The 25,341-nt window shown below is 54.0% G+C and overlaps 11 protein-coding genes across 11 annotated transcripts; 5 read left to right on the top strand and 6 right to left on the bottom strand.

The window, feature by feature from the left end:
• Positions 1 to 1,059: 1,059 nt before the first annotated feature.
• BU26DRAFT_107494 (elastase-like serine protease) lies at positions 1,060 to 2,645 on the top strand. Its single transcript, XM_033819352.1, has 4 exons — positions 1,060 to 1,527; positions 1,578 to 1,776; positions 1,826 to 2,109; positions 2,166 to 2,645. Exons 1-4 carry the CDS (start codon positions 1,273 to 1,275, stop codon positions 2,571 to 2,573), a joined length of 1,146 nt encoding a protein of 381 aa, XP_033678718.1. The 5' UTR covers positions 1,060 to 1,272; the 3' UTR covers positions 2,574 to 2,645.
• Positions 2,646 to 5,213: 2,568 nt separating this feature from the next.
• On the bottom strand, positions 5,214 to 6,818 carry BU26DRAFT_107470 (glycoside hydrolase family 5 protein). The gene is made up of 3 exons (XM_033819351.1): positions 6,530 to 6,818; positions 6,395 to 6,481; positions 5,214 to 6,347 (listed from the first exon to the last, which is right to left on the bottom strand). The coding sequence occupies exons 1-3, from the start codon at positions 6,598 to 6,600 to the stop codon at positions 5,228 to 5,230; spliced, it is 1,278 nt and encodes a 425-aa protein (XP_033678717.1). The 5' UTR covers positions 6,601 to 6,818; the 3' UTR covers positions 5,214 to 5,227.
• Positions 6,819 to 7,442: 624 nt separating this feature from the next.
• BU26DRAFT_492441 (Bicupin, oxalate decarboxylase/oxidase) lies at positions 7,443 to 9,201 on the bottom strand. The gene is made up of 2 exons (XM_033826114.1): positions 8,732 to 9,201; positions 7,443 to 8,670 (listed from the first exon to the last, which is right to left on the bottom strand). Exons 1-2 carry the CDS (start codon positions 9,055 to 9,057, stop codon positions 7,536 to 7,538), a joined length of 1,461 nt encoding a protein of 486 aa, XP_033678716.1. The 5' UTR covers positions 9,058 to 9,201; the 3' UTR covers positions 7,443 to 7,535.
• A 1,232-nt stretch (positions 9,202 to 10,433) lies between these two features.
• BU26DRAFT_534006 (glycosyltransferase family 1 protein) lies at positions 10,434 to 11,142 on the bottom strand (the record flags this gene model as incomplete). The annotated part of the gene is made up of 3 exons (XM_033831193.1): positions 10,434 to 10,572; positions 10,623 to 10,761; positions 10,812 to 11,142. The coding sequence occupies 3 exons, from the start codon at positions 11,140 to 11,142 to the stop codon at positions 10,434 to 10,436; spliced, it is 609 nt and encodes a 202-aa protein (XP_033678715.1).
• Positions 11,143 to 11,389: 247 nt separating this feature from the next.
• BU26DRAFT_534005 (uncharacterized protein) lies at positions 11,390 to 12,594 on the top strand (the record flags this gene model as incomplete). The annotated part of the gene is made up of 2 exons (XM_033831192.1): positions 11,390 to 11,933; positions 12,035 to 12,594. The coding sequence occupies 2 exons, from the start codon at positions 11,390 to 11,392 to the stop codon at positions 12,592 to 12,594; spliced, it is 1,104 nt and encodes a 367-aa protein (XP_033678714.1).
• Positions 12,595 to 12,623: 29 nt separating this feature from the next.
• On the bottom strand, positions 12,624 to 14,306 carry BU26DRAFT_523298 (uncharacterized protein). The gene is made up of 3 exons (XM_033830007.1): positions 14,189 to 14,306; positions 14,021 to 14,137; positions 12,624 to 13,968 (listed from the first exon to the last, which is right to left on the bottom strand). Exons 1-3 carry the CDS (start codon positions 14,293 to 14,295, stop codon positions 13,104 to 13,106), a joined length of 1,089 nt encoding a protein of 362 aa, XP_033678713.1. The 5' UTR covers positions 14,296 to 14,306; the 3' UTR covers positions 12,624 to 13,103.
• Positions 14,307 to 14,439: 133 nt separating this feature from the next.
• On the top strand, positions 14,440 to 16,015 carry BU26DRAFT_523297 (Orm1 type endoplasmic reticulum protein). The gene is made up of 4 exons (XM_033830006.1): positions 14,440 to 14,614; positions 14,689 to 14,992; positions 15,108 to 15,466; positions 15,515 to 16,015. Exons 2-4 carry the CDS (start codon positions 14,857 to 14,859, stop codon positions 15,563 to 15,565), a joined length of 546 nt encoding a protein of 181 aa, XP_033678712.1. The 5' UTR covers positions 14,440 to 14,614; positions 14,689 to 14,856; the 3' UTR covers positions 15,566 to 16,015.
• A 176-nt stretch (positions 16,016 to 16,191) lies between these two features.
• BU26DRAFT_543217 (Na/H antiporter-like protein) lies at positions 16,192 to 18,079 on the top strand. Its single transcript, XM_033831683.1, has 2 exons — positions 16,192 to 17,161; positions 17,311 to 18,079. The coding sequence occupies exons 1-2, from the start codon at positions 16,437 to 16,439 to the stop codon at positions 18,047 to 18,049; spliced, it is 1,464 nt and encodes a 487-aa protein (XP_033678711.1). The 5' UTR covers positions 16,192 to 16,436; the 3' UTR covers positions 18,050 to 18,079.
• Positions 18,080 to 18,259: 180 nt separating this feature from the next.
• BU26DRAFT_107344 (uncharacterized protein) lies at positions 18,260 to 18,761 on the bottom strand. The gene has a single exon (XM_033819350.1). The coding sequence runs from the start codon at positions 18,570 to 18,572 to the stop codon at positions 18,309 to 18,311; it is 264 nt and encodes an 87-aa protein (XP_033678710.1). The 5' UTR covers positions 18,573 to 18,761; the 3' UTR covers positions 18,260 to 18,308.
• Positions 18,762 to 19,569: 808 nt separating this feature from the next.
• Positions 19,570 to 21,416, top strand: BU26DRAFT_523292 (diphthamide biosynthesis protein 2). The gene has a single exon (XM_033830005.1). The coding sequence runs from the start codon at positions 19,610 to 19,612 to the stop codon at positions 21,329 to 21,331; it is 1,722 nt and encodes a 573-aa protein (XP_033678709.1). The 5' UTR covers positions 19,570 to 19,609; the 3' UTR covers positions 21,332 to 21,416.
• Positions 21,417 to 21,507: 91 nt separating this feature from the next.
• Positions 21,508 to 25,138, bottom strand: BU26DRAFT_609047 (uncharacterized protein). The gene is made up of 5 exons (XM_033835898.1): positions 24,907 to 25,138; positions 24,633 to 24,848; positions 24,325 to 24,581; positions 23,978 to 24,274; positions 21,508 to 23,930 (listed from the first exon to the last, which is right to left on the bottom strand). Exons 1-5 carry the CDS (start codon positions 25,005 to 25,007, stop codon positions 21,709 to 21,711), a joined length of 3,093 nt encoding a protein of 1,030 aa, XP_033678708.1. The 5' UTR covers positions 25,008 to 25,138; the 3' UTR covers positions 21,508 to 21,708.
• Positions 25,139 to 25,341: the final 203 nt, after the last annotated feature.

The raw sequence follows: 25,341 nt of genomic DNA, 5'->3' as shown, positions 1-25,341 counted from the left end.
AGCATGGTGAACGTTCCGGACACCATGTTTCGTCCTCTTACCGCTCCGCTCGTTTCTCCGAATTCTTTACGCACGGTCAGCCGTCCGCCCTCGTGTGCGTGTGGAACATTAGAGGATCACGGAAGCCACGCAATGGTCACGATCTGACTTTGAGACGCTAATGCTTTCATTAGCTTTATCGCAGCCAACGAGGGACACGTTCAAGACATGCCACGTCGTGCTGAAGGGCACCGTCAGAGTCGTTATCTCATGGTGGTCATTCGACATATTCAACGCTGACTGTCAAGTCCAATCCCTGAAATCTTCGACGTTGCAGGCCTTATCTGTCATTGACCTTCACCAGTCGGCTTCCCTACTCCGGATCCCTGCTCGCATCAACGTTCTGCGAGGTTCTAACCATTCGGCATAGTACCTAGTGCATACCCCTTTCCGATTTCTTCGCGTTGCTGGGGACCACTGCGGACCCCCAAACAGTGAGCACTTTTGCTGCTTGATGGCTCAGCTTTCTAGGTAATGCCGACTGACCCGGTCCACTTCGGTCCGCACGACTATTCGCACGGGTCCTTCTACGGCTGTGTATACGGATGCTACGTCGATCCCAGAGGCCATGAGGCACCCTTGTTCTCAGGGTACATATCCTCGATTATTCAAGCCGTTAGATTAACCTCATGCAGCCAAGATCCACATGTCGCCGAATCTCAACGCCCTACTAGCCTTCGGAACGAACCGACGTCGTGTATTATCTCTTGGGGCATAGTTTCTCTTTCGATGAGAATAGGCTCCATAGGATACCCACGACATCCGCGCGAAGCCGTTCGCAGTAAACCTGTGGGCTACCCGCGTTGAAAAAACCGTACTAGAGGCCTCCACAACCTTATCAAAATAAAGTTGTGGATGGGCACATGGCTGGGCTGCCTACCCTGACGGTGGCGATCCTCGCAGCCTGAGTGGGATTCAAATCCTGCTGGCCATCACCGCAACTATCGTCTTACCGCAGCAGAGTATTTGGCATGCCCCAATTCGGCACACAACTGCTGCAGGCAATATAGAATGACCTTGTGTCGGGATCACTGGTGAGGAAGGTGGACGGCGTCGTGGGCGTTGCGACGACGTCTTCCGTATCATGGGAGTCTTGGACACAAATATAAAAAGGCCTCTATGGTCAGTGATCTTTGCTCTCTAGCTCTCACAGTCCAGCATCAGAGTCCAACAGCCTCTAACGCCCATCTTTCAACCCAGCACCAGCATCTTCAGTTCAGTTAATCTTGCATCATGTATACCTCGTTGCTTCTTGCTCTTCTCCCAACTGCCTTCGCGGCGCCCCTTCTCAAGCCCAGAGATGCTACTCTCATCCCCGGCAAGTACATCGTCAAGTTCAAGACTGGCGAGATGACTGCTTCTGCTGTCGATGAGGCTAAGGCCGTGATTGCGAGCACCCCTGACTTTGAGTACTCATTCGGAGGTTTCAACGGCTTCGCTGGCACTCTGTCTGATGCCGAGATCGCTAAGCTCCAGGCTATGCCCTCTGTATGTCCTCCCATTCGTTATCAACAAAACCTCTCGCTCACAAGCAACAGGTCGAGTACATTCAGCAGGATGCCCAGGTCACCACCCAGGACTGGCAGTTTGAGAGCGGTGCTCCTTGGGGCCTAGGTCGCATTTCTCACACGTCCAAGGGCAACACTACCTACGTCTACGACAGCTCTTCTGGAGAGGGCACCTGCAGCTACATTATCGACACTGGTATCTATACTGCCCATCCGGAGTTTGAAGGCCGTACGTTTACTACCTCGCGCACTTCTACTTTCTGCTGATGTTTCTTTAGGTGCTGAGTGGCTCGAGAACTTCACTGGCGACGGATCCGACGCTGACGGCTATGGTCACGGCACTCACGTTGCCGGCACCATCGGCTCCGCCACATACGGCGTTGCTAAGAAGACCAAGCTGTACGCCGTCAAGGTTCTTGACGACAGCGGCTCTGGCACCTACGCCGGTGTCATTGCGGGTATCAACTACGTTGCGACGGATGCGCAGACGCGGGACTGCCCCAAGGGCTCCGTCGCCAACATGTCTCTCGGCGGTGGCAAGAACACTGCCGTGAACGAGGCCGTAAGCCCTTTCTCCCGCAGCTTCCCCATCCCTCGACCATCTAACACGTTCTCTAGGTGGCCGCCGCCGTAACCTCCGGCGTCTTCTTCGCCATCGCCGCCGGAAACAGCAACGCGAATGCGGCCAACTACTCGCCGGCCTCCGAGCCTAGCGCCTGCACCGTAGGCGCCACCGACTCCTCCGACGCGCGTGCCTCGTTCTCCAACTATGGCGCCATCGTCGACATTTTTGCCCCTGGCGTCTCCGTGCTCAGCACCTGGAACGACGGCGGTGTTAACACCATCTCTGGCACGTCTATGGCTACGCCGCACATTGCTGGTCTCGGTGCCTATCTCTTGGCCTACGAGAGCATTTCCCCAAGCGAGCTGTGCGGTCGCATTGCTGATCTCGCGATTGAGAATGCGATTACGGGCCTGCCGAGCGGGACTGCGAATCTTTTGGCCTTTAATGGGGCTAATGTGTAAGGGCGAACACACTGACGGTCGCCGGTCTCTCGCGGTTTATAGAAGGAGAAGGCAAGGGAGGGTGATGGCATGGGCTTAGCCAGGGGCGAGCAGATTGGATCTCGGATGCATTTCTCGGCGTTGTCTCGTTGCACAGTCTGTCGTTTAAGCATCGCGGTGTCTCTTTACCTCCCTCGCTATGATTACGATGGATAGAGCATCTTTTCGTGGACTTTTCGTAGAAGTCTTAGTTGCCTTATTGAGTAATTGATAGTGTTTTATTTTAGAATGACTGCATTCTTCTCGTGCTATCTAGGGTAGATGATCCAACGCGTGCATCGAGAGACGAGAAGAGACTTGGGCAATTTTATATGCGGCAGAAACATAAGCATGAGGTCGGAGCCCGTGAACGATATCGAAGTAACCCACTGCCTTCTTTCTTATTCCGTCCCTCACCGTTGCTCTCTGCCGCCTAGCTAACTCACTGCAGCCACTTCCTTCATTCACCTCGCACACCTCCTCAGATAGTCTTCATCATGTTCTGTCTTTGTAACTGCTCTCATTTCCGAGTTCAATACCACTTCTATCCACACCGGCCGGTGGCTCTCGAAAATTAGGAATAAGCAAAGGCCATAGAACAGTCGCGGCAATGCAGCATCCAGAGCCGCTTCCTCCGCGCGGCCAATTGTGAGGCTTTCTCCGGGATGCCGATAGTGAAAGACCGAGGGCAAGTCGGCGAGGCCTTCGACAAGGCTGCAGTGCACTACCGGACAGGCGTCAGATCCGAAAGCAACGCAGTCCGAAAGCAACGCAGGCACATCGGCCTGATCAGAGGTAGGTTATATATGTTGATCCTTCCTCGAACAAGCGAATAAGGCGAAAGGGGAGCCCGGACCGCTTGGAGGGCGCAAGTCTCAGCAACCGGAAGGAGGACCACACCGTTCGTTGGGTGATAGAGTTGGGGAGCCGAGATGGTCGTATGTATATGTATCGATCTGGTTCTTGTAAGATGGCGCAGATGGAGCGAGCCTCGGACGGAGGCAGAGCATCCACTTCCAGCTCCAGCTCTCCCGGGCGAAGGCAGCGCATCGACCTCCGCCTTCAGCTCGCTTGTTGAGTGCGCTGAAATATATATATATAGCTCGACGGGGGCATGCGAAGCTCCCGAGCCACCGGCCGTCCGAGTGTCAGTAACAGCACGAACCGAGTCTCCGAAACCCCCGGCGGTACCGAGTATATAAGGCAATAAGAGCCGGGAGACGCGAACGGTGCGTCGGCGCGTAGCGAAGCTTTCGAGTCGAAGACGTTGGTCTGGAACGTCGGTTCAGACCAAGGATTTTGGGGCCACAGACAGCGCTCCAAGACCCAGCGCCGCATTGTATAACTCGATGTTGGTGGGGGAAGACAGATGGTATTCTACAACCCAACTGTCGCGATATTCGATGGCTAGCTTGCCTATTGCTGGGCTGTCAGCCGTCATTCCCACGTGGCCTTTTTTGAATAGGACTCACGCTCTGACGTTCACCAGAATCCCGCTCCAACGGCTAACGCATCTCTTGCATATATATAACTAGAGCGAGCTCGTACCTGAACAGGTTCGCTCATTTGAGTTCCCAGACTTCTGTAGGGGAGTCAGAAATACCTTGCGTGAGGGATGGATCTGGTCCGAGTGGATATATACGTACCTCATAAATACCAGAGTTTCTTTCCTAAAGGCGCGGCAACATGAATGCGTCTCCGAAGTTCTCCTTTCTCGCAGCGCCATGATGTCTGCAAAAGCGCGGACTCCGCTACGGTGATCTCGAATTTCTGCATAGAAATTGCCTGGCACCGTCAGTCATCATCAGCAACCGCGTGCTCTTTAACATACATGCAAGCAGCGCCGTTCTAATCACGCAATCTCAGCGCATCAAGGTGCCGACCAAAGCGCGAAAAGGCCGAGGATAGGACATTACAGCCCCCGCTACCTTGAGCTGAATATATATATATAGTACCGTGTGCGAAACGCGTGTATATCGAGGATGAACAGTGTCGGTGTATAGTCGATCCAAGATTAGATCTGGATCGGAGAGGATAAAGGAGACCACGCACTTGAGCAAGGTCATGAGGTGTTTTCTACTAACGATGAAGGCAAGGAGAAGAGAGTGAAGGGAACATCGGGATGGTAGGTCTGGGGACGGGTCCGAGGAAGAGATGAAGTGTAGGGAGAAGAGATGCTGCCGTATCCGATGAAGTATAGAGAATAAAGCGCAGATGTTAGTATATATACGAACAAAAAGGAATGTGGTGACGGCCACGCAAGAGGCGAATTTGAAATCCTATGTTCCCCTGACTTGTATGCTGGCGCGTTGTCGGCAACGACGTGGAGCTGGCGGGATTGGATGTCGTATAGGCGCCGTGTTTGTTGTGGTGCAGTGAGAGTACGAAGTAGGCGAAGCAGACAAACACGACACCAAAGATACAAGATACCACAGCAGAAGACGGAAACAAAGACTCATGGTTACCTCTGTGGACTTGGAAATGCAAAAGATGCCAACTGGATGACCTGTCCTGTACCAATTCCGCCTTGCCAGCTCAGCCACCAAGGACCCCACGGCTCCACCACATACACCAGATCTTTAGTCCAACATTACACCAGTAACCAATAAACGCGCCGTGCTGCCATCTCTCGCCGCCTAAAAGTTCTTGCAATACTTCCCAAACTTTCGGTTGTTGAGCGGCTGGGGGAAGACGCCATTATCCAGCAGCTGGAACAGATCCCACTCGCCAGCAGAGCCCTCAGTTTTGAAGTTCCAAAAAGTCCAGCCGTCCGTCTTCGCTTCAAAGGCATCTAGCTGTGTTTCGATATATCGGCGGACATCATCCTTCCAAGCTTGACTCCATGTATTCACCTTCCCGCTCTTCCCAGCGCAGGACCCAATGCGCCAGCTGCCCGACCACGTACCCTCGTACCGGTTACCCGATTTGAACCCGTTCAAATGCGGTGCGCAGTCCGTCATGGCGCCTGACCACTCGCCAACCATAGTCCACTTATCCGAGTTCGCGTACCCATTTACCGAATTGCAAACTTGGGTTCTGTGCTGCGTTGGCGACATAGCCACCAGATTCGAGTCGAAGATCTGGTATTCGTGATGATCGACGATGACAAATTGAGCATTGTTGTCCGAAGGCGTCAGGAAACCGTTGAGCCATGCAGGGTCCCAGAACCCGTCGTGTATCATCAAGGGCGTATCGCTGATCTTGCGCAGGTTGTAGTAGCTGTCGCGGTAGAATTGCTTGACCATGTTCGAGTCGAGCATGGAGAGGAATGGTTCGTTGAGCACCTCGATCGCGATGACAACGTCCTGCATGGATTTGATGGCGTACTTGTCCTCCATCATCTTGAGCACCTTGTGCGTCTGTGGAATGCTGTCGCCTTGGCCCCATTGCGGGCTTGGGAGTTTGTGGCCACTGTGGTCGAAGCCGTTCTGCGACTTCGGCGCTCCATGGAGATCGATGATGACCTTTAAGTCAACTTGTCGCGCCCACCCAATGGCTTTGTCCAAATACGGTGCCGCTCCGAACGTGTACGGACCGCCGGCATCCAGATATGCCCAATATCCAATAGGAATCCGGATGACGTTGAATCCCGCGTTCTTGATCTTCTGGAAATCCGAGAGCTTGACAAAGCTATCCCAATGCGGCTTCAGCGCGTTGTAACACCCTTGTTTGCCAAGCTTCTGGCAGAGTGTCCACTCATCGACAGGCGTAAACGTACTCGTACTATATTTGGTGAAGATAGATGGCGTGATGAACCTGTTGTGATCAGAATCGAGCAAACATGGTTCGCATGCCCGTCTTACGGCTCGAGAACAAGCCATCCTCCAATATTGACACCCCGCACCTTTGTGGTACCCCAGTTGTATGCGACACGTCTCTTTTCGATCTCGCTAGCACCCCGTCAGCATGTTCGGTCCGAAGACGAAGCGGGGACATACTTCGCTGGCGCAGCGTTCACGAGGGAAGCTGCAGCGGCCACAACAGCCGTCAAAGATGAGGAGAGTCGCATGACGGGAGAAAGACGTGCGATATTACGGTATTAAACAATTGAGCTATTCAACGAAAGCGTACAACATAAGAAGCAAACAACGAACGCCTGGGGAGTGAGTGGAAGAGCAGACAGACTCAAAGCTGCGCGCGAAGGGTCGTAGCCCAATGCTAACGGGGAAAGAACCACGGAAGGCGAAACAGGCTCCTTTTCAGGGCAGGAGATGATGGTGTCTTCCCACAAACCTCTGCGACGTCATCTGTGAGGGAGTACCTCTAATTTGTACAGCAGTCGCGCAAGTACAACGCGTGAGGAGCAGCCGATGGCTGCCCTTGCTGGTACCTGCATGAGCATCGGCAAGCCATTCGCGAAGCTTTCTGTAGAGGCGTGATCATTGGAGGCGTAAGGCTACAAGCACCATTGGTTGTATCCCCCAAATCGATAGACTGACGAATGCTCAGCTGAGCCTTCGCGTGCTGGGTTTCGCTTCGAAAAGCAGCGGAGAGGCTAGATTTACGCCACGAATACAGGCGCGCAAGCACGTAATTTCCTGGACTCCTCCGGCGGCGTTATTGAACTGTGGGATATCTAGAGTACTGCGAAATTTGGCGCCGGCAGTGATGAGCGCCTTGCTCAGTACGATGAAAGGCCAGTGGTGCAGAGGGTGGTGTTGCAGTGATGCAAGGCGCGGGACGGACCGCACAGAACCCGAGGTGCTTAGTCAGCGCTGGCCCATTGAGCGGAGTGTTGAAATGCCCAGAGGACTCTGAATCACTTCAGGTATATATCTTGGCTCACTCTTGTCGAACTCAAACCATCGGTGGGTTGAATAGTTGCATTTGATGATTCCTGAAGTAATTACGCTCAAAGAAGAGAAGAATGAATCAAAAGGCAAGACGATTTCCGTCGATCTATTAACCATTCCTGCCCATGTTGTCAAACCCGGCACCATTCCCTTACAGCGGACTTCCAGTGAAGTTCGTAGTCGTCATATCCGGATTTCCGGGAACTACAATAGGCTTTACCTTCGGCAGCGTGTCCACAAACGCATCGTCAACATTCAAATGATCCTTCACAATTTGCCTCGGAGTCAATCCCAGCCACTGGTTGACACTTATATCGCTGTACCGCTTTGCTTGCAGCACTTCCAAGAAGATAAGCGTCTCGTTCCCGGTGTTCTCGAGATAGTGCGCGTTAGGAACCGGAACGTAGCCAACATCTCCAGCGGTGAAATCGAAGGTGCGAGAACTCGCCGGCGCCTGGTAGACGGTCAGACGAGCACTGCCCTGAAGAAAGTACGTCCACTCGTCCGAAGTGGTGTGCCAGTGCATTTCGCGCATTGCGCCGGGCTCCACGGTAATAAGAGCTGTAGAGAAGTCACTCGCGATGGGGAACGTCTCGGGATCGAGGACCTTGATACTACCACCGGGAACTGTGTAGGGCTGTTGTTCAGAGAAGTGAAAGCTATAGCTCTGGGTCTTCGGAATGACGCCAGCGGGGCCAGTGACATTCTGCTGCTCGATGTCCTCTGGTGGCGGGGTCCCGGGGAAGATCCATAGCTGGCCATCGGGAAGCTTGCTGAAAGTCTCGACTGATGTGCGGAAGTTTTTGGCGACCACGGTTTCAGGGTTACGTTCCATGAGCTCAGACACAAGGAAGGTTTCGTCTTCGCTGAAGCTCCCGTCATCGAAGACCAGCAAGAACTCACACCCGTTCTCGAAGGCTTGAATAGAGTGCGGAACACCGGCGGGAAAGAACCAGACGTCGCCGGCTGTGACGTCGTCGACGAAAGTCTGACCGTCTTCGTTGACGGCCTCAATCCGGACGGAGCCATTCAGCATCAAGGCCCATTCACTCGCTTTGTGCCAATGAAGCTCTCGGTAAGCGTTGGGGCTCAGTCGCATGTTCACGCCTGCCATGGCGGTCGCAATAGGCAGTTGATCGACGTTCTGCTGCCTTGCCCATCCGGCGCCAGCAAGGCCATGGCGATTGTGAGACAGACCAAACGGCCACTTCGCATTAGAGACATCTCCTTCATCGGTTCCCGGGGGGATGAACAGATCGCTGTTCAAGCGATCATATGCTTCAGTTCTGTACCATGACATTAGCAAATGCGGGCTGATGATGCTAACACGTAGCATAGAGTACTTACCTTGGGCCGGGATCTGTTGGCGCGGTAGTTCCTCCACGTATCGGCTGCGGATTCTTGACATTTGTGAGATCGATATAAAGACCGAGATTCTCGTTTTCCGATTGCCCCGGTGCGAGTTCGAAGTCCTCGGGAGGAATTTCGGTGGAGGGCTCCTTGGGGACGTTCTCTGAGGAGGAGTAGCCGAGGAGTGCCTCAGAACCACGGAGGGAACCAGATGACCCAGGAGGACCAGGTTGATTGTTGACATCGGAGGGCGAAGCCTGCGGTGCTGGGAGTGCCCATACCGGTACTACCGAGAGGATGAATGATGCATGAGAGGGCTTCATACTGGCAGTGGCCCTTGATGTGGAGCTAGTGAACGAAGAGTTAGAAGGGATGGTCAGCTGAGGGATGAATACCAGAGCTGCGCGTACACCCCGATATTTATACTAGGACCGATATCGCCGCCAGCCTTAGGAACTTAGGGGTTCTTTGAACGCAAAATGCATTGGTACTCAAATTTCTAGTTCATTTGTTCATACCTTGATCCAGATCCCGCGCGCTCCGCATGGGGTTCATCGCCGACGCCTATTGAAGGAAATATGCGGGAGGGACCCCGGGGGCTCCGGAAAAAAAAAAGGAGGGATCGAGGAAATGCACGCGTCTGTATTCATGTCACCCGTAATCGAAGTGGAAGATCGTCACTAGCTATCCCAGACTGGGGAGCCTTCAAGCATCGGATCAAGGTAATGTTTGGCCGAATATCTCCGGGCTGAATCGCTGATAGAAAGTTAGTAAGGCCGTACAAACAGTTGAAGTGCTTACTATGAGGTCACGCGTATCCGCGGCATCTATTCGAAACCGTCCATGAAAACAATGCCATGGAATGCATGTCACGAGGATTGTGTGAAAAAAATATTTGTAATCCCCAGCTGCGGAGAAAGCTCGCTAGCAATGTAGCCGCACGTTTTCGGTCGGAAAGACCAGAAGAGGGAGCGTGGCTGGCGTAACGAACAGGGGTTTTCGCTAGCGGGTTCGTAGACAAACCTTCGCAATTGCATCACCTCAATATAGAACCGTCCCCTTGGTGCCTGGTCAAGCTTTTATAAGCTCCGTCCAAGCTTCTATGACCCACATGCGTGAATATCCGGCAAGACCATTGTGGTACCATTGTATGCTCCTTGCAACGATGTGACAGGCCCGTCATGGAGTGCGGAGCTGTCGAAATGTCGGGCCGAATATAGAGATCACCAGGGGAAAAAGTTACGTGAATCATAGCCAACTCCTCCCGCCATCCTCCAGCTGCAGCTCCCATTGCTTCTAAACATTTCGATGATGTAAATTCAGATGGTTGACCGGCAGATGGTACGGAACGTTATCATTGGTGGGTATTGAACCCAGACAACCCCCACGGTTTGATTCGGTTCGGTAGGGATCCTATGCAAAACAATGGCAACGGCCCGGGAGGTGCTAGGGTTCGGTCGTATATTTAGAACCGAAGGTTTCGCGATTATATTCTTCCTTGGCGTTTCTGCGGACCGAATGTAGACCGACCTCGGCGGTTCTAGTGGGATCTCAGTAGGTTGGCATGGCCGAATAACATAAAGTGATATCCTTGTTGAATTGACAACGAATAGCGCTCTGAGACCCTCAAGGTAGAGGAAATCTGACTCATAGACTTGCAGACTAGGACGATCGTTTCCCGTTGCCTAATCGCTGCGGTTTAGTCCAAGAACCCCATGGTTTCGTCCATGATCGCCGCGAAGCTCTTGGTCTCGCGGTGTTTCCCGCTAGTGATCGGAGGAAACTGGGCCATCTTGATGCGGAAGTCGGCGGATTTCTGTATTGCTGGTGCCAGATTTCTAGACCTTAAGATCAGAAACTGAAGACAACAAACTCGTGGCACTCTCACTTGACGTCGCCTCGGAGGAGATAATTCGATCTCTCCATGGCTATAGCGAGCTCCTCTTGATGGTTGTCAAGAAGCTGGTCATTCGGGACAACAACGAGCGGGATTTGATAGCGTAAAGTTGCGAGTATGGAGCCGGAACCTGACAAGCTTAGCACTCGCTCCATCTGCCTGCAACGGGTAAAGACATACCGGCATGTGAAATGACCAAGCCCTTGGACTGCTGGACCAACTTGAACTGTTCTCTCAGTCCGTTTGGGTCGAAATCCATGCCGCCGATAGCGAATGTTTCGTTTCCCTGCTGCTGTAGGTAGTTGCGAGCCGCCTGGGCACGGGTTTCGAAGACATCCTTGGCCGTGCCAAATTGGATCAAAAGATGTGTGTAACCGCCTTCTCGTAAGGCGTCCAGCGATGATGGCTCAAGAAGTGATTCGATAAGAGCTGTAAACGGTGCTGTAGCGCCTGTAGTCACAAAGCAGACTTTCATGGGTGAGCCCTCAGTCAAGGTCCAGGATGCGGCCATGCTGAGCCGAGGCGTGTTACAGAGCGTCCAAGGGGTCAAAGTTTATCCAAGGTCCGCTATCTAGGAATTCATCAAAGTCGATATTTGTGATGTATTGTTGCTAAGAAAAGGCGATAGAAAGGAAGGAGTGGGGCGTCGGATAGGTTCGACCGGCCTCGGTCGCACTTTCTTCCACGGCATGCCAAGGTCGGGGGCTCGCGCATTGCGAAAAGTTGACGGTCGCCCAATCCCCATCCACAACACAACAATGGCTTCAATATCTCGAAGATTACTACTCTACTCGCGGCGGTGTCCGTCTCGAATACCTTCTCGATCCAACATCCCCACGCTCACAGCGCAATGGCAGCGACCGCTTTCGACCACCTCCCCGGTCTACGCTAAAGAGCCAACAAAAGAAGGCTCCGCTACCGCCGCGGCTGCCGAATCCCCCTCAAAAGTTGCGGATGAGAGCGCGACGTCATCGAGCCCTGAAACAGAGACAGCTCGCCAGCTCCGCAAGCTGGTTGAAGACCTCAAAGCGCTCGATCCCGACGTCGTCCAAGACGCGATCCGCAAGGGCAAGCATGGGATCCCCTTCGCGAAGGACTTCGAGCTAGAGAATGACGAGGACCTCGAGATTGCAGAGGAAACCGGGAGGGCGGGCTTCTGGGCCGAGGGAGAAGAGTCATTGGGCCCGGATGAGGATTACTATGGAGATGACCTGACTAGCTTGGGTCATGGCGAGCTGGAGCAGCACAGGGAACTGAGGGAGTACGCCCGCTTGATTGCTTGGGAGCTGCCATTGCTGAGCCGTACGTCAATCCTACCCCCACCTGCCATGTCATACCGCTTCGCGACCTCAATCAACCCGCATGGTCATGAGACCTGAGTACGATGAAGCTAATTCCAGCAGAGCTCGCCCGCCCCTTCGAGCCTCCCACAGCTGCAACTCCCTTCCGCTTCCGCTACACTTCCTACCTCGGCGAATCCCACCCTGCCGTCAACAAAGTCGTCGTCGAATTCACTGCCTCAGACATGAATCTCACCATACAACAACGCGACAAACTCATCAAGCTCGCCGGGCCACGCTACAACCCCGACACCGACATAATAAAGATGTCTTGCGAGGACTTCGACACTCAAGCGCAGAACAAGCGCTTCCTCGGCGAGACAATTTTCAAGCTATTGGCAGAAGCTAAGGACGGGAAAGATACATTTGAAGACGTGCCGTTCGACTTTAGACATCGTAAGCCCAAAGTGCGGTATGAGTTCCCTAAGGAATGGATATTGACGCCGGAGAGGAAGAAGTATCTGGAGAATAAGAGGGCGCAGGCTGCGAAGTTAGATGACGAGAGATTGCATACCGGGCAGCTGGTGGATGGCAAGACAGTTATCGACACAAGCTTACCATTTTCAACTCCAGAGCCAGAGCCCGTCATGGTAGGCGGCCCGAGGGGAAAACAACTGAGGTGAGAGAGGAAAGATGAAGGAATTGTGCAATATTTTGTATCATATCTGGAGCTGGGATACTCGAAAAGTCTCTTCCCAAAGGGATGAACAGGCCTATATCGCTAACCGTCGAGCGCGTCGCCGCGGCTTAGTTGCGTTTCGGATCCTGTTGTATCAGATAGTGGGTGTAGGAACAAGAACCCAGGTGTCAACGTGATATCGAGCAAGCAATGATATCGAAAGAGCCCCGATGACGGCTACAGTGGATGAACCGCGAAAAGCATCAGTATCCTAGAGGGTATCTAACCCATGTCCCACCGAACGCCGTCCCATAAGATAACAATGTCCACCCGGGCGTCACGCGCGAGCTAACTCCATACATGTCTAACATACTCATACAAAGCTTCGGCCGAGGCGCTCGTGACATGGGAACGGTCGAGTGCGCGAAGGAGTCGTTGGCCAGAGACTACGGGCGAGGCAGCTGATGCAAAGGTCGCTGAAGAAGGCACGCCTATGCACGCGCATTAGCATCATCAGTTCCCGGTGCCTCCACTTGCCCTGTTCTTCTTTCTGCCACCTTTTGCTCCGGTATCTTCTCCATCTCTCTTCCGCTTCCCTGGGCGGCTGGTTCCGCCCTTCGGTCTGTATGCCGCATCCTCGTCGCCGCCTTTGCCTCTCCTTCCTTTGCCCGTGCCGGACTCAGCTATGAAGTCGTCATCATCGTGATCTGTTCGAGGGCCAGGCGTGCCTGAGACGGCGGACTGGCGCTTGCCTGCGCGACCGCCTGTGTTGCCTGGTCGTGCTGCTGATTTCTCGGACAGGTTCTCGGGATGCTGGGGGTCTTTGTCCTGCAGAAAGACTTGCGGCTGGTTCTTTCGGAGCCAGTTGTAGACGCTGTCGGGGTTCCGCACTGTGAGATCTTTCTCGGTGGGGACAGGCTGGGTGGGTACTACACGAAGAGGCCGGCCGTCGTGGTTGTTGGGGTTATAGACGTTGGGGTCGGCGAGCGCTACGTCCATGGCTAGGAGATACTCCTCCTCATGTGCAGGCGACATGTGCCCTGGCGCCTGGTCGGTCAAGTCTATGCCTTCTATCGGCGGTTCTGGTGGTTCCGTTGTGTGGGGGACTTGCGCCTCGAGACTGGCGAGCGTGCGGATCGTCTGTATGTGTGAGTTGTGCAACTGATCCGCTCTGTGCGCGTATTCCTCTGGCGTGATAAGCTCGTTCGATAGGTCAGTCCTAAGCTCGTGCAGTCTCCGCTGTATCGCGTCCGGGTCGGGGTCGGCTTCGAGCGAGGGAAGTGCAGCATCGGCCTCGGAAAGCTCGCGGAGGTCGACGCGGAGATTCGCAGGTAATCGCTTCGTGTCATTCATGTCTAGAAGGAGATCAAGAATTTGGCTGTGCGCTGTTAATACTGCTGCAATGCGCCCCGGAAGCGTGGTGGCTGTACTCGTTCTGCTCCTGCAGCCGCCGCGCCAGGGCTTGGGTTTTCCATTCGTCCATGATCAATTGATTGCTGGCGGCCATCGTCTCTTCGAATTTGGCGCGCATCTTGCGATACTTTCTCCTGTCGCGCACCATCAGCATCTGCCACGGCGAGGTGGCGGCGCGTCCCTACCTCCATGATCGCTTTACCGGCGGCTTCTGTGCGCTGTCGGCGGGGGTGTCTGGGTGTGCGTCGGTGTGCGGCTGGCCTTCGGGCCTGGGCTCTGCTTCGGTGGCCATGGCGAGGGTCGTGATGGAGACGTGGGAAAGGTGGAAAGGTGGAGGCAGAGGCGGAAGTTCCAGGTTGGGGTCCACGCTGATTGGCCCGTGCGGCGGCGTGCAGTGAACGAATTCCGCTGAAGTTCTGCCCAGCACCAAAGCAGTCACCTGCCCGCCTGCCTCTTCAGAGAGCGTTGCGTCAGGGGAAGCTGCTACCTAATGACCTCCGAATAGCCCTCCACCTCGCCTGCAACTCCATCACGCCATTCACCCACTCAGCCATCCTTCCATTCGTTCATCGCGCCGAAGCTCGGACAGCCCGGAAGCTGTTGCGTACGCAGTAAGACACCGTCCATCCAACCACGCGCCGCTCTGCGCTGCTGAGACTCTACTGACCCGTACTGCCTCTTCTAGGAACTCTGGTCCCGCTTTGATCACCGCGAGACCTTCCATATCTTCGAATCTCTCCCGCATCCCCCCATCAATACCGCCAAACTGTCACCCATACTCCTCAACCGTACCTCCCGCCTCAGCTTTGCTGGCGACCCGCGGCCCGGTCATACGGGCACACCGTCTCGCAGGATGCCTCTCGACGTAAATGAGGCTCGGAGACGGCGTAGCAGTAGTCTTGTCTACAAGGAACCCCCCGAGTCTTTGGAGCAACTCAGCGACCAGTCTGCCCTGCCAAATCTAAACGCGCAATGGGTGAATGCGAAGGGTGAGTACACCATACATATGGCTGGGAAGCTTGAAAGGAGGTCGAGATGGTTCTACACTTTGGCTTCCGCCACGTGGCGTCTCTGAGAAGGCTTGCTAACATATCCCCTTTGCAGGCGCATGGGCGATACATTTTGTCCTCATCGTTCTCGGCAAGATATTATTTGACATCATACCCGGCGTATCGCAAGAGACCTCGTGGACCTTGACCAACATCTCGTACATGGCCGGCTCGTACCTCATGTTCCACTACGTCCGTGGCGTGCCCTTCGACTTCAACTCCGGTGCCTACGACAACCTCAACATGTGGGAGCAGATTGACAATGGGGACCAATACACTCCCGCGAAGAAGTTCCTGCTGTTCGTCCCAATTGCCCTATTCTTGGTCAGCACACATTATACCCACTATGATTTGACGTACTTTATCATCAACACGCTGGCCACGATAGCCGTGGTCATTCCGAAGCTGCCTTCGGTAAGATACACTACGTCTGTCTCACCGTACATCTGCTTACACGAACAGGCTCACAGGATACGCTTCACGCTATTTTCACCTCCGCCGGACGACTCGTAGATGGGCTTTCGAGATACCATAACGCATTGTTGGGGCCTTTGCTGTAATTCTGCATGTATTTTTAATATCCAATCAGGCCAGGAAGCAAGAAATTGAGCTGCATTAAGCGGGTATAGGCGTTGGGAGTCAAAATATACGAAGAGGTGGCTACCTCACAGCGTGTTGGCTGAATTTGAACTTCCGCAAGATCTTTCAACTCCCACAAGAACCCCTCGTTCATGAGCCTGGTGTGCGCCTCGTCTACTTGGTGGCGAGTGAGTGATTCTAGCCGTGCGTGCTTCCACTCCCGATAGAATGCCTCAATTGAGTTGGAAAAGAGACTTGAAGCCCTTCGTAGGTCTGATACGTCGCCGCTTTTTTTTTGTATCGAGGCTGTTCGGTTGGATGTGAGAGGACGCTGTGTGCCGACGGACAACGCGGAGTTCGCCTTTGTCTCGCAAATTGAGAGTAGAACCAACATGTACGAACGCAGGGCTAACAATCTACCATTTGTTGTGACACTCGTTGCGACATGAGGGCGCAGAAAACCAAGCTAACTATCCATGGAACTGGGACCGCTGACCGCATTCTAGCGTACTTTATCCCTACCAACTCGTCATCCATCTTCCTATCCCACCGTCAAGTTTCTTTTCGAAAGTATTCTGCTCTTCTATCCTCTACTGAGGTATACTGCAATCTGTGCCGTCTCTCCAAAGTTCCGTCTTTTATGGTCACCATGACGTAAACCTTGTCGCTCGGAACAATCTCTGCAATAACCTGCATAATCCAGTTCAACAAGTCCAAACAGAAACTGATAAACTTTCTTGGCCTTTCAGTGCCATTGTCTGCCTAGACAACTGCGACTACCCTCTCCGGAGCTCTACAGGCCGCCATGGCGTGGAGCCAACTTGAGCCAACGCCCGCACATCTCACTTACGCGGTCCTAACCTTCTTTCTCCTGCTCTATGCCGTCTTCTCGCTCCAAATCCGGAATCGCCTCCACCTTTCTGAGCCACCTCTCGCGACCGTCTTCGGAATCATCGTTGGACCCCGTGGCATCGGCGTCTTGGAACCGTACGAATGGGGATTCGGTGACGGTGTGGTGCATGAGTTCACGCGTCTCATTGCGGGAATTCAGTGCTTTGCTGTCGGCCTGGAGCTGCCCGATGGTTACTTCAGAAGCAAGTGGAAGGATGTCGCCATGCTTCTCGGGCCTATCATGACGTTTGGATGGGTGGTTTGCGCCGCTTTTATTATGATTATGTTTGAAACAGATATAGCGACCGCGCTTATTATATCAGCATGCCTTACGCCTACGGACCCGGTGCTCGCAGCCTCCGTTCTCTCCAACTCGCAATTCAGCACCCGAATACCCAAACGGATCCGGGATCTTCTTTCCTCAGAAAGCGGCTGCAATGACGGCGTCTCGTTCCCGTTTCTCTATATCGGACTAAGCATCCTGACCAAGGCTACTCTTAGGGGTATTTTCAAGAAGTGGTTCCTGATCACAGTCTTGTACCAATGTGCTGTTGGCGTGATACTGGGACTATTCGTTGGCCACGTCTTCAACAGGATATACAGATTCAGCTCAAGTCGCGAGATGATCGGGCGAGCAAGGTACGTGTGCATATGAATCTTGCCTCTCGAAATTATTCTAAAAGGTCTCCAACCGCCCGAGAACAGACCATGATCTGCCTAGGCGCCAGCCCCGTCGCCTTATCCCTTCTTCATCTCGTACTTTAATGCACGTACTAATGCGCTCGCAGCTACCTGGCGTTTTACCTCCTACTGGCCGTATTCTCAATTGGACTAGCCTCGATTTTAGGTGTTGACGACTTCCTAGTTGCCTTTTTCGCAGGCTTAGGGTTTTCCCACGGCGGCAATTCTCCGACAGCGGATACACGGCTTCCGGTGATTATTGATCTGATGTGCAACTCTACCATGTTTGTTTTCTTCGGCGCAATGATCCCTTGGAAATCTTTCAATCACATTGAGACCATCACGCCGCTCCGTCTCCTTGGAATCCTCGTTCTAATCCTCTTGTTCAGGAGGATTCCGATCGTCTACTCGCTCTACAAAATGAAGTGGCTTCCGAACGTCAAAACGACTACTGAAGCGCTATTTTGCGGCCACTTTGGACCTATGGGCGTTGGTGCCTTGTTTCTAGCCATGGAGGCGAGGGCCCAGTTGGAGACCGACACGTCGCTGCCATTACCGCAACCCCCGACTGATCTACCGATTGACAAAAAGAGGGCTGTGACCCTCGTTTGGCCCATCATATCTTTCGTTGTTCTGGGGAGTATATTGGTGCATGGCATGAGCACACTGGCGATCAGTGTCGGGAGTCATTTTACGCGAAGAAAGGGAGAGCGAGCCCCGTTGATTGGAGCGGAGAGGGATCGGTTTAGTCGAATGGTGTTTGACGAGGATGATGCGGAAGAAAGGGAGCGGAATGAGGAGGAAGAGGAGGCTGAGTATCGGACTTTTCTTCACTCGAGGACGTAGCGAATTCATGGTGCTAGCGCCAGATACCATACAGTTCTGTTAGTGCTAATTCATCATGTCAACATTCGGCTAGGACTGCACGACAGAGACTGTGCACGTCACGATCTGGGAAGGTGCGGCATCATGTGATACCGCGTCCTAGCGCGCTGAACAGGGGGTAAGACGAGGCTATTTTAGCACCGCGTATCAACCCTGATTCTGCCAACACGATCGCTCCGGCCTCCTTCTTTGTCCTCATTGAACCGCAGCGATATAGCTCTTACAATAATGTCAGAGTTACCGCGTAAACGCGCTCGCCGCGCGCCCACGACCCCAAGGCGTAATCCAAAACGTCACCGGACAAGTGCTTCCACCACTTCCGAAGACCCATCAGGCACGACACTCGATTCCGCCATAGACGAAGGACTCGCAAAACTAGATTCAGCCATAGAGTAAGAACTGGCAAAACTGCACCGAGTCGACGACCCCCCCTCCGGTACCGAGACGAAGACAACGAGTATAGAATGAAAATAAGGAATGGCATTATGAGAAACTCTTCGAGAGCGCATACCGATTATGAAGGATAGAATGGTCGATCAGGCTCTCAAGGAGCTGAAAGATGTGGAGAATGAGGTTGAAAAGAAAGATAAGCAAATAGAACGGTTGTGGGACTTCATCGATGCAAAGCAGCTGATCACTGGTAAGTTTTCAACACTACACGCAGGTTTACACTGCTAACCAAGACGCAGAGGTGCCACCCTACTGAAAATGCGCCTCGAATGTCCTACTCGGCGTAGGGACGTCTTTAGTGCCGTCGAGAACGGAATGCAGTCGACTTATGATGCTTTCAAATTACAGGCGCACGAGCCGTATTGCTCGATCAGACTCGGCCAAGCAATGATGCGCTTCCTGCCTATAATCCAGGAACTCTGCAATCGACATGATGAATACAGCCTACGTTTCGCGTACATGCTGCTCATCACAATGCAGGGGATGACTCACACCGCCCTTCGAAGTCTGGGGTCACGAGTCGTGGGCCGAGCGGCCTTGTGATGTGGCAGCAGATTACATGCTTGCGGATACTGTTAGTAAAGCTATGAACGTGGGAATTCGGCTGAAGGGGAAGGATTTGGAATTCAATCTTGCGCGGCTAGAGAGGAGGAGAGAGGTGATGCGTAGTTTCGGGATTGTGGGCTAAGGTCGGGCTACGCACACTAGAATATTTCGTCCGGTCTAGGTTCAGATGCTGAAATCTCCGGCCCAGCCGCAGATAGTGACAATGAGCTGCGACTAGGTAATCCGGTCGATTATCCGAAGGGTATGCTGGGGCTGAAGTGGGCTATTCGGGGGAAGCCACATGGGGAATTGGCAGCGTGGGGGTGCCTCTAGGCTGGATGATGTGCATAGAGCACTTGGAGCTAAGTACTTGTTATAGGGTTAATAGTTAGGTGGTCGTCACCTGTCGTTTCCATTTCGCTTAATAATCACAGATGAGGCTCTGAGGACCCCTGCACATCGGCTTGTGCCCCACCAGGACCACAGAAAAGTTTCAGCCCCGCCAAATCCTTCCCTGGCAAAGCAATGGCCGGCCCTGTCCTTGAGACCGCGCCCGTTCTCTCCACGCCGGAAACACATGTCTTCGAAGACCCTACCCCTCCTGTCGATGTATCGAGCCTCCCGCGGCTGTCGGACGAGCAGCTCGCGCTCACGTATGAGATCGAACGCACCGTCAGGGAAATAAGAGAAGGAAGATGGAACAGGATAGCGCTCCAGTTTCCGGACCAGATGCTGGTGGATGCGCCGAGGGTGTATGAGGCGTTGGGAAGAGGGCTGAAGAGTACTCGCAAAGCTCGCAACAAGGTCTCGAAAGAGGGACAGAGTGGGACGACCGCGGAGGAACAGGTGGCTGCAAAGTTGGAGGATGCTACTATAAATGAAGAGGACTCTACTGAAGAAAGTCTATTCATATTGGCAGATACGTCTTACGGCGCTTGCTGCGTGGATGAGGTCGCGGCCGAGCATGTCGACGCAGACGTCGTGGTGCATTATGGCAGATCGTGTCTCTCGCCTCCCTCGAGACTACCGGTTATATACGTTTTCACGGAGAGGCCGCTGGATCTGGAATCGGTAATATCGACGTTCAAACAAACGTATTCGGATAAGGCGCAGAAGGTCATCCTCATGGCAGACATACCATACTCCCACCATATACCCACGTTTCACGCACGGTTGAACGACGACGGATATACGAACACCTACGCAACGGAGATAGTCCACAATCCCTCCTCGCTCCTCCCGAACCGGACTAGCCCCCCAGAAGCTTCAGATTCGAAAGAAGCGCTCCGCGACTACCGCCTCTTCCACATCTCCGACCCGCCACGCTCCCTCCTCCTCACACTCTCCTCGCGCGTAGCATCCATCCACATCTATCCCACCGACTCATCATCTCCGCCGACTGCGACTCTTGCTTCAACCGCTATGACGCTCAGCCGACGCTATGCCCTGCTCACCTCGCTCACTGCCGCCTCCGTCTTCGGAATCCTCATCAATACATTATCCGTCAAGAACTACATGCACATTCTCTCCCACGTGCAGCACCAAATTACCGCCGCAGGCAAGAAGTATTACACCTTCGTCGTTGGCAAAGTCAACCCCGCCAAAGTGGCCAATTTTAGTGAAGTGGGCGGATGGGTCGTAATTGGATGCTGGGAAAGCAGTCTGATCGAGAGTAAAGAATTCTGGAAACCAATTATCACCCCTTTCGAGTTGGACTTGGCATTACAGGGTGATGAGGAGAGGGTATGGACAGGCGAGTGGACGGGCGACTTCCAGGCCGTGCTTGAGGAGAAGGATAAGAAACCCACGAAGATCACGAAAGGCACGCATAAAGGAGAGTTGCAGGAGGGACATGGGGCCAACGGCACCGGCGACTACGACTCCGAAGAAGAATCTGCGCCTCCCGAATTCGATCTCCGCACCGGCCGCTACGTCTCGCACTCGCGTCCTATGCGCCCCGCGACCACTTCCCACCAACCCACAGTCCGCCTTGAAAACGGGAAACCGGCTCAAAGTAGCACCGCGCTGACCAAGCGAGCAAATGGCGACCTAGCGCAGGTCGGAGGCGTTATGAGCCCTGGGGCTGAGTTCCTGCGCTCGCAGCGCACATGGCAGGGACTAGGGAGCGATTATCGGACCGAGGAAGACGAGAATCCGAATGTCGTTAGAAATGCGGCGAAGATGGAGGAGGGGCGGAGTGGAATTGCAAGGGGGTACGTTGTAGGTGAAGAGGGGACGGTGCATTGAGCAAGGTAGCCAAAAGAACCCAGCGCTTGGACAGAGCAAACCCAAACCCAGAATACAAGAATGCTCTTCATCTACTGGAAGGGAGTAGGCATCACCTGCGCATCTATTTGCTCCTATGCTCATGTTGAAGCTAATAGTGTGCATCGAGAGTAAGGAGAGCAAGGGATGAATGCCTTCGGATTAACAAAGTGCTTGAATTGCTACGATGACCCACATATTCGCTCTAACATGAAACAGGAGGCTCTGGCCTCTCATTCGCTTAGATGCGCCATAAGGTATTTCGAACCAAGAGCAGGCCGCCCTATCCTTGCGAACACTACGCTCAGTAAGCATCCAAAACGCCAGACCCATTCGTCCATCTTTTCCCTCTATCCCACTCAACCCCCGCCCTCGGCGATTGCCCTAAAAAGTGGGCCCATATAATTTCTCAGCGTCAGGTTATGGGCCATAACGAAACCAAGCTGCTCCTTCACGGGCGCGAAAACGCGCAGCACCCAGCCCGCATTCTCCGCCTCTTGCTCTTCCTTCTCGTGTGCCTCGCGTGCCGCATCGCTCAGGCGCGGTTTCTTCCCGCCCATGGTGCGTCGATGCTCTGGGCTCGATTCGCTGTAGGTGCGTTTATGGGTATGTGTTGGTGAATCGGGGACCTCGTGGACGGAGGACGGTGGGTTAAGCTTGCCGAGCTGGCGCGCAAGATTGCGGAGCACGAGGACGGAGGCGAGTGCGAGGCCGGCGGCGTCGTTGTTCTCGTCGGTGGAGGTGTTGTAGTACCGGAAGTTGGGTGTAGGTTGTGAAGGGAGCGACGCGGAAGCAGGCAGGCGATCACCATACGCATACTTATCGTTGTAGCGGGTGCCCATGCCCAGGCTCCCCAGGCCGACGGGTTGGCCGAACTGCGGTTGGAAGTTTTCGTAGCGAACTTGCGCCGAGGAGGTAAGCGGTGTGGATGTCGAGGGGGTGCGATTATGCTTTGCGTGGACCGCATGCATGAGGGAAGTGTCCGGAAGGTGAGTTTTGACGTGTTGGCCGGCTTCGAATGCGGAGTCGGTGCCTGAGGGGTTGAAGTGTGTGCAGCCGCCCCAGTGGCAGAAGTATTTCGTTGGTTTGGAAGTGCTCACGGCGTCCCCGTTTTCCATGTTGATGTCTGGTTTCTGCTCGAGGAGCCATTTACCGGATTCATCTCTTGGGACTTTGAGATGTGCAGAGACGATGTGCTCCCACATGGCCTTGACGCCGGAAGTGAATTCACCGCATTCAATCTTTGCAGTGGAGTGCTTCGTATCCGAATACCCATTCAGTAGGCTCGGTGGATGCCAGCAGCACCGCATGTACTGTTTCTTCGTTGAAGGGTCAACCGGGACCGATCGTGGACGTATACCTCGTATAGTATACTTCTGTGCTCCGTTCTGGTTGATTACCTGAGCAGAGGCGCCACCGAAGGTAGTCGAAACATTGGTGATGAAGTCCTTAGCCGGCATGAGCGCTTTGAACGACGTGTTGTTCGTCATTATGTCCTGGAAGGCTGCGTTGTATGCGGACCAGAGCTGTATTTGGGTAATCTCACCCGTCGGATCCTCTTCGAAACACGTTCGCAGCCATTGCGAACTACGCTCGGGCTCGTCCAGTGTCACCAGCTGCTCGATGATTGCAGACGAAAGCTTCGGTGCGCCGTCCGCGTGTTGTGATGGTTTGGACGACTTTGGGCTACTCCGCCGCTCCTCGTACGCGATTGCGCCGAACTGGAGAAGGCGAACCAGCTGATTGACAAGGCTTTCAACATCGACCTCGAGGACAAGGGTCTCCACGTTATCCACGAAACCAGTGAAAAGGTATAGGAAGTCCAGGCATGCATTACGAAGCTCCTCGTCCTCTACTAAGAGCCAGTTGCATATTAACTGAAGTGTCTTCTTCGGCACGCCCGACAGCTTATTGGTAGCCTCCAGATTCATCGCAATTCGTCCAAGCGCTCGTAAAGAGGTGATGATTTTGCCCCTATCTTCGGAGTCGACCTGAGCGAGGAGAGAGCGGTATAACGGATTCTGCGCATCCAAGAACCAAAACCTCGTCAACTGCTCGGCAATCTCGAGAGCGTAGTGTTGGATTTCTATTACCGTGGGGTGGTTTGGGAGATTGAGAACAATCACGATCAGGTCCTTCACGGACGGTATCATGGAGGCATAGAGCGCGTTCTCATGGAGCATGACCATGTTGCGAATAATGAGTGCCGCTTCGTTGATCATGTTGAGGGATTTGGCATCGTTGTCTGGTAACAGGTCGTCCTGGATATCCCGTGCCTGGAGAGATTGTATCCGTCGCATTAGATCCTTGGTCCCATTCAAACCGTTGAGTACGTTCGGGCGATCAAATTCCTCTTCGACATACGATATCTCCCAATCGATATCGTAAAATAAGGATGCGATCTGGATGACCTTGTCGATGAGGGCTTCGGCGAGTCCGGGAAACTGATCGAACCTATACTTGTCGCCACGCTCGTGAGATATCTTGACCAGATGGTGCAATGCATATGCCTCTTCTTCTGGCTCCTTAGATCGTAGCGCGTGCAGAGCGCGGATGTAGATATTAGGTCCAGGAAAGCCAGCTTGGTTGTGTTAATCACGGGCTCAGAGCGACAGACAAGCGACTTACTGCCAGGTAGCATTATGCCCTTTAATGGGACAGGCCTGTTCCTCCGGTTGACGATGTACTTCTTGCGCAGGTTGATGAAGTATTCGGGGTTGTTCGCCGGAGTCGTGACCGGCTTCATGGTAGAAGGCACAGCTGTCCGCGGCTCGTAGTTCGCTATCGTCATGGCCGCACCGCTTGTCCCAAAGACGCCGTTCATACCGGGCTGCGGCGAGTTCAGGTGTCCGGTCGACTGGCGGGTCTGGCGCCCCGATACTTCAGGCTGGAAGAGCATCCGCTGCGGCGGAGCGTGACGGAGATCTGAAGGGTGTTAGCAAGACGATCATTATCTTAACAGCGGCAGTACATGCTTCTTGTCACCCGCCCGGTACTTCCTGGGTCGTCCAAGTCCATCTTGTCCTCGCGCGGGGTCCTTTTGTGGTCGCCCTCCTCGTCCGACTCGTCGGAGTCGTCCTCACCGGTCCGTAATCGCTCAGTCTCTCGACTAATAGGGCGGAAGTAGTTCTCGACGGTCCGATTTAGCAGGTCGCCTCCCTTCGCGGACACATCCTCTAGGATCTCTTTGGGCGGCGGCTCGCGCTTGTGGACGTTCGTGATCTCGTAGGCACTAGGCTCACATTAAGTGTCTGCGCGGTATTTGGAGCGGTGGAGCGCGTACGCAAGATTCTTGTAGTATGCGGTTTTGACGAGGAAGGCCTGGGTGGTCAAATTAGAGCTTCCAGGGAGAAACTCGCCAGCCAGGCGCCTCCAAGCGAGCTTATTGCCCTTCGTATCCGAAACCTTGTCGTATCCACCCTCCAAGTTCACGCGTTTGTACAGGCGCAACAGGTCGATGTGTCGGCTCCCTACTTTGGGTTCGCGGTCCAGGATTGTTCTACGAATCACGGTCAGTACCAGCCGCTTCAGCAACAAAACGCAAACGGAGTGCCCACCCTCGCTTTTCGTGGTATTTCGCCAGCTCTTCTAGGAATTCCTCGTACTCTGTCGTGCGCTCGATGGAGGGCTCACGCGGCTGTTTGTCTTTCGGCGCCATGCTACGGACAGCGCTATCGCCTATGGGTCGCGCGGCGCAGAGCGGGAGGCATGAACTGTGGGCGGTGTGGAGGCAGGCGCAATCGCAGTCGGCGGTGTGGCTTCGGTGACGGGCGCGGCGCGCTTCGGTCGCGATGGTGATGAACATCAGAATGCAAGGCTCAAAGTTCCGCGACTCTAGCTCCGGTGCACGGGCCACAGGTTAGTCACATGACCGCGCCGCCTGCAAGGCTGTCTCCGAGTCGCGACTTCCGCTTCCATCTCGTCGCCACTCGCCCTAACCGCGACTCTCACCCTCACGCACAAATTGGGTGAAAATAGTTGATCTCGGACTA

This window comes from Trematosphaeria pertusa (genome assembly GCF_010094035.1).
Source record: "Trematosphaeria pertusa strain CBS 122368 unplaced genomic scaffold BU26scaffold_16, whole genome shotgun sequence".
In the NCBI taxonomy this organism is placed as follows: domain Eukaryota; kingdom Fungi; phylum Ascomycota; class Dothideomycetes; order Pleosporales; family Trematosphaeriaceae; genus Trematosphaeria; species Trematosphaeria pertusa.
The sequence above is the reverse complement of the archived record's forward strand: the minus strand, read 5'-3'. Positions and strand labels throughout refer to the sequence as shown.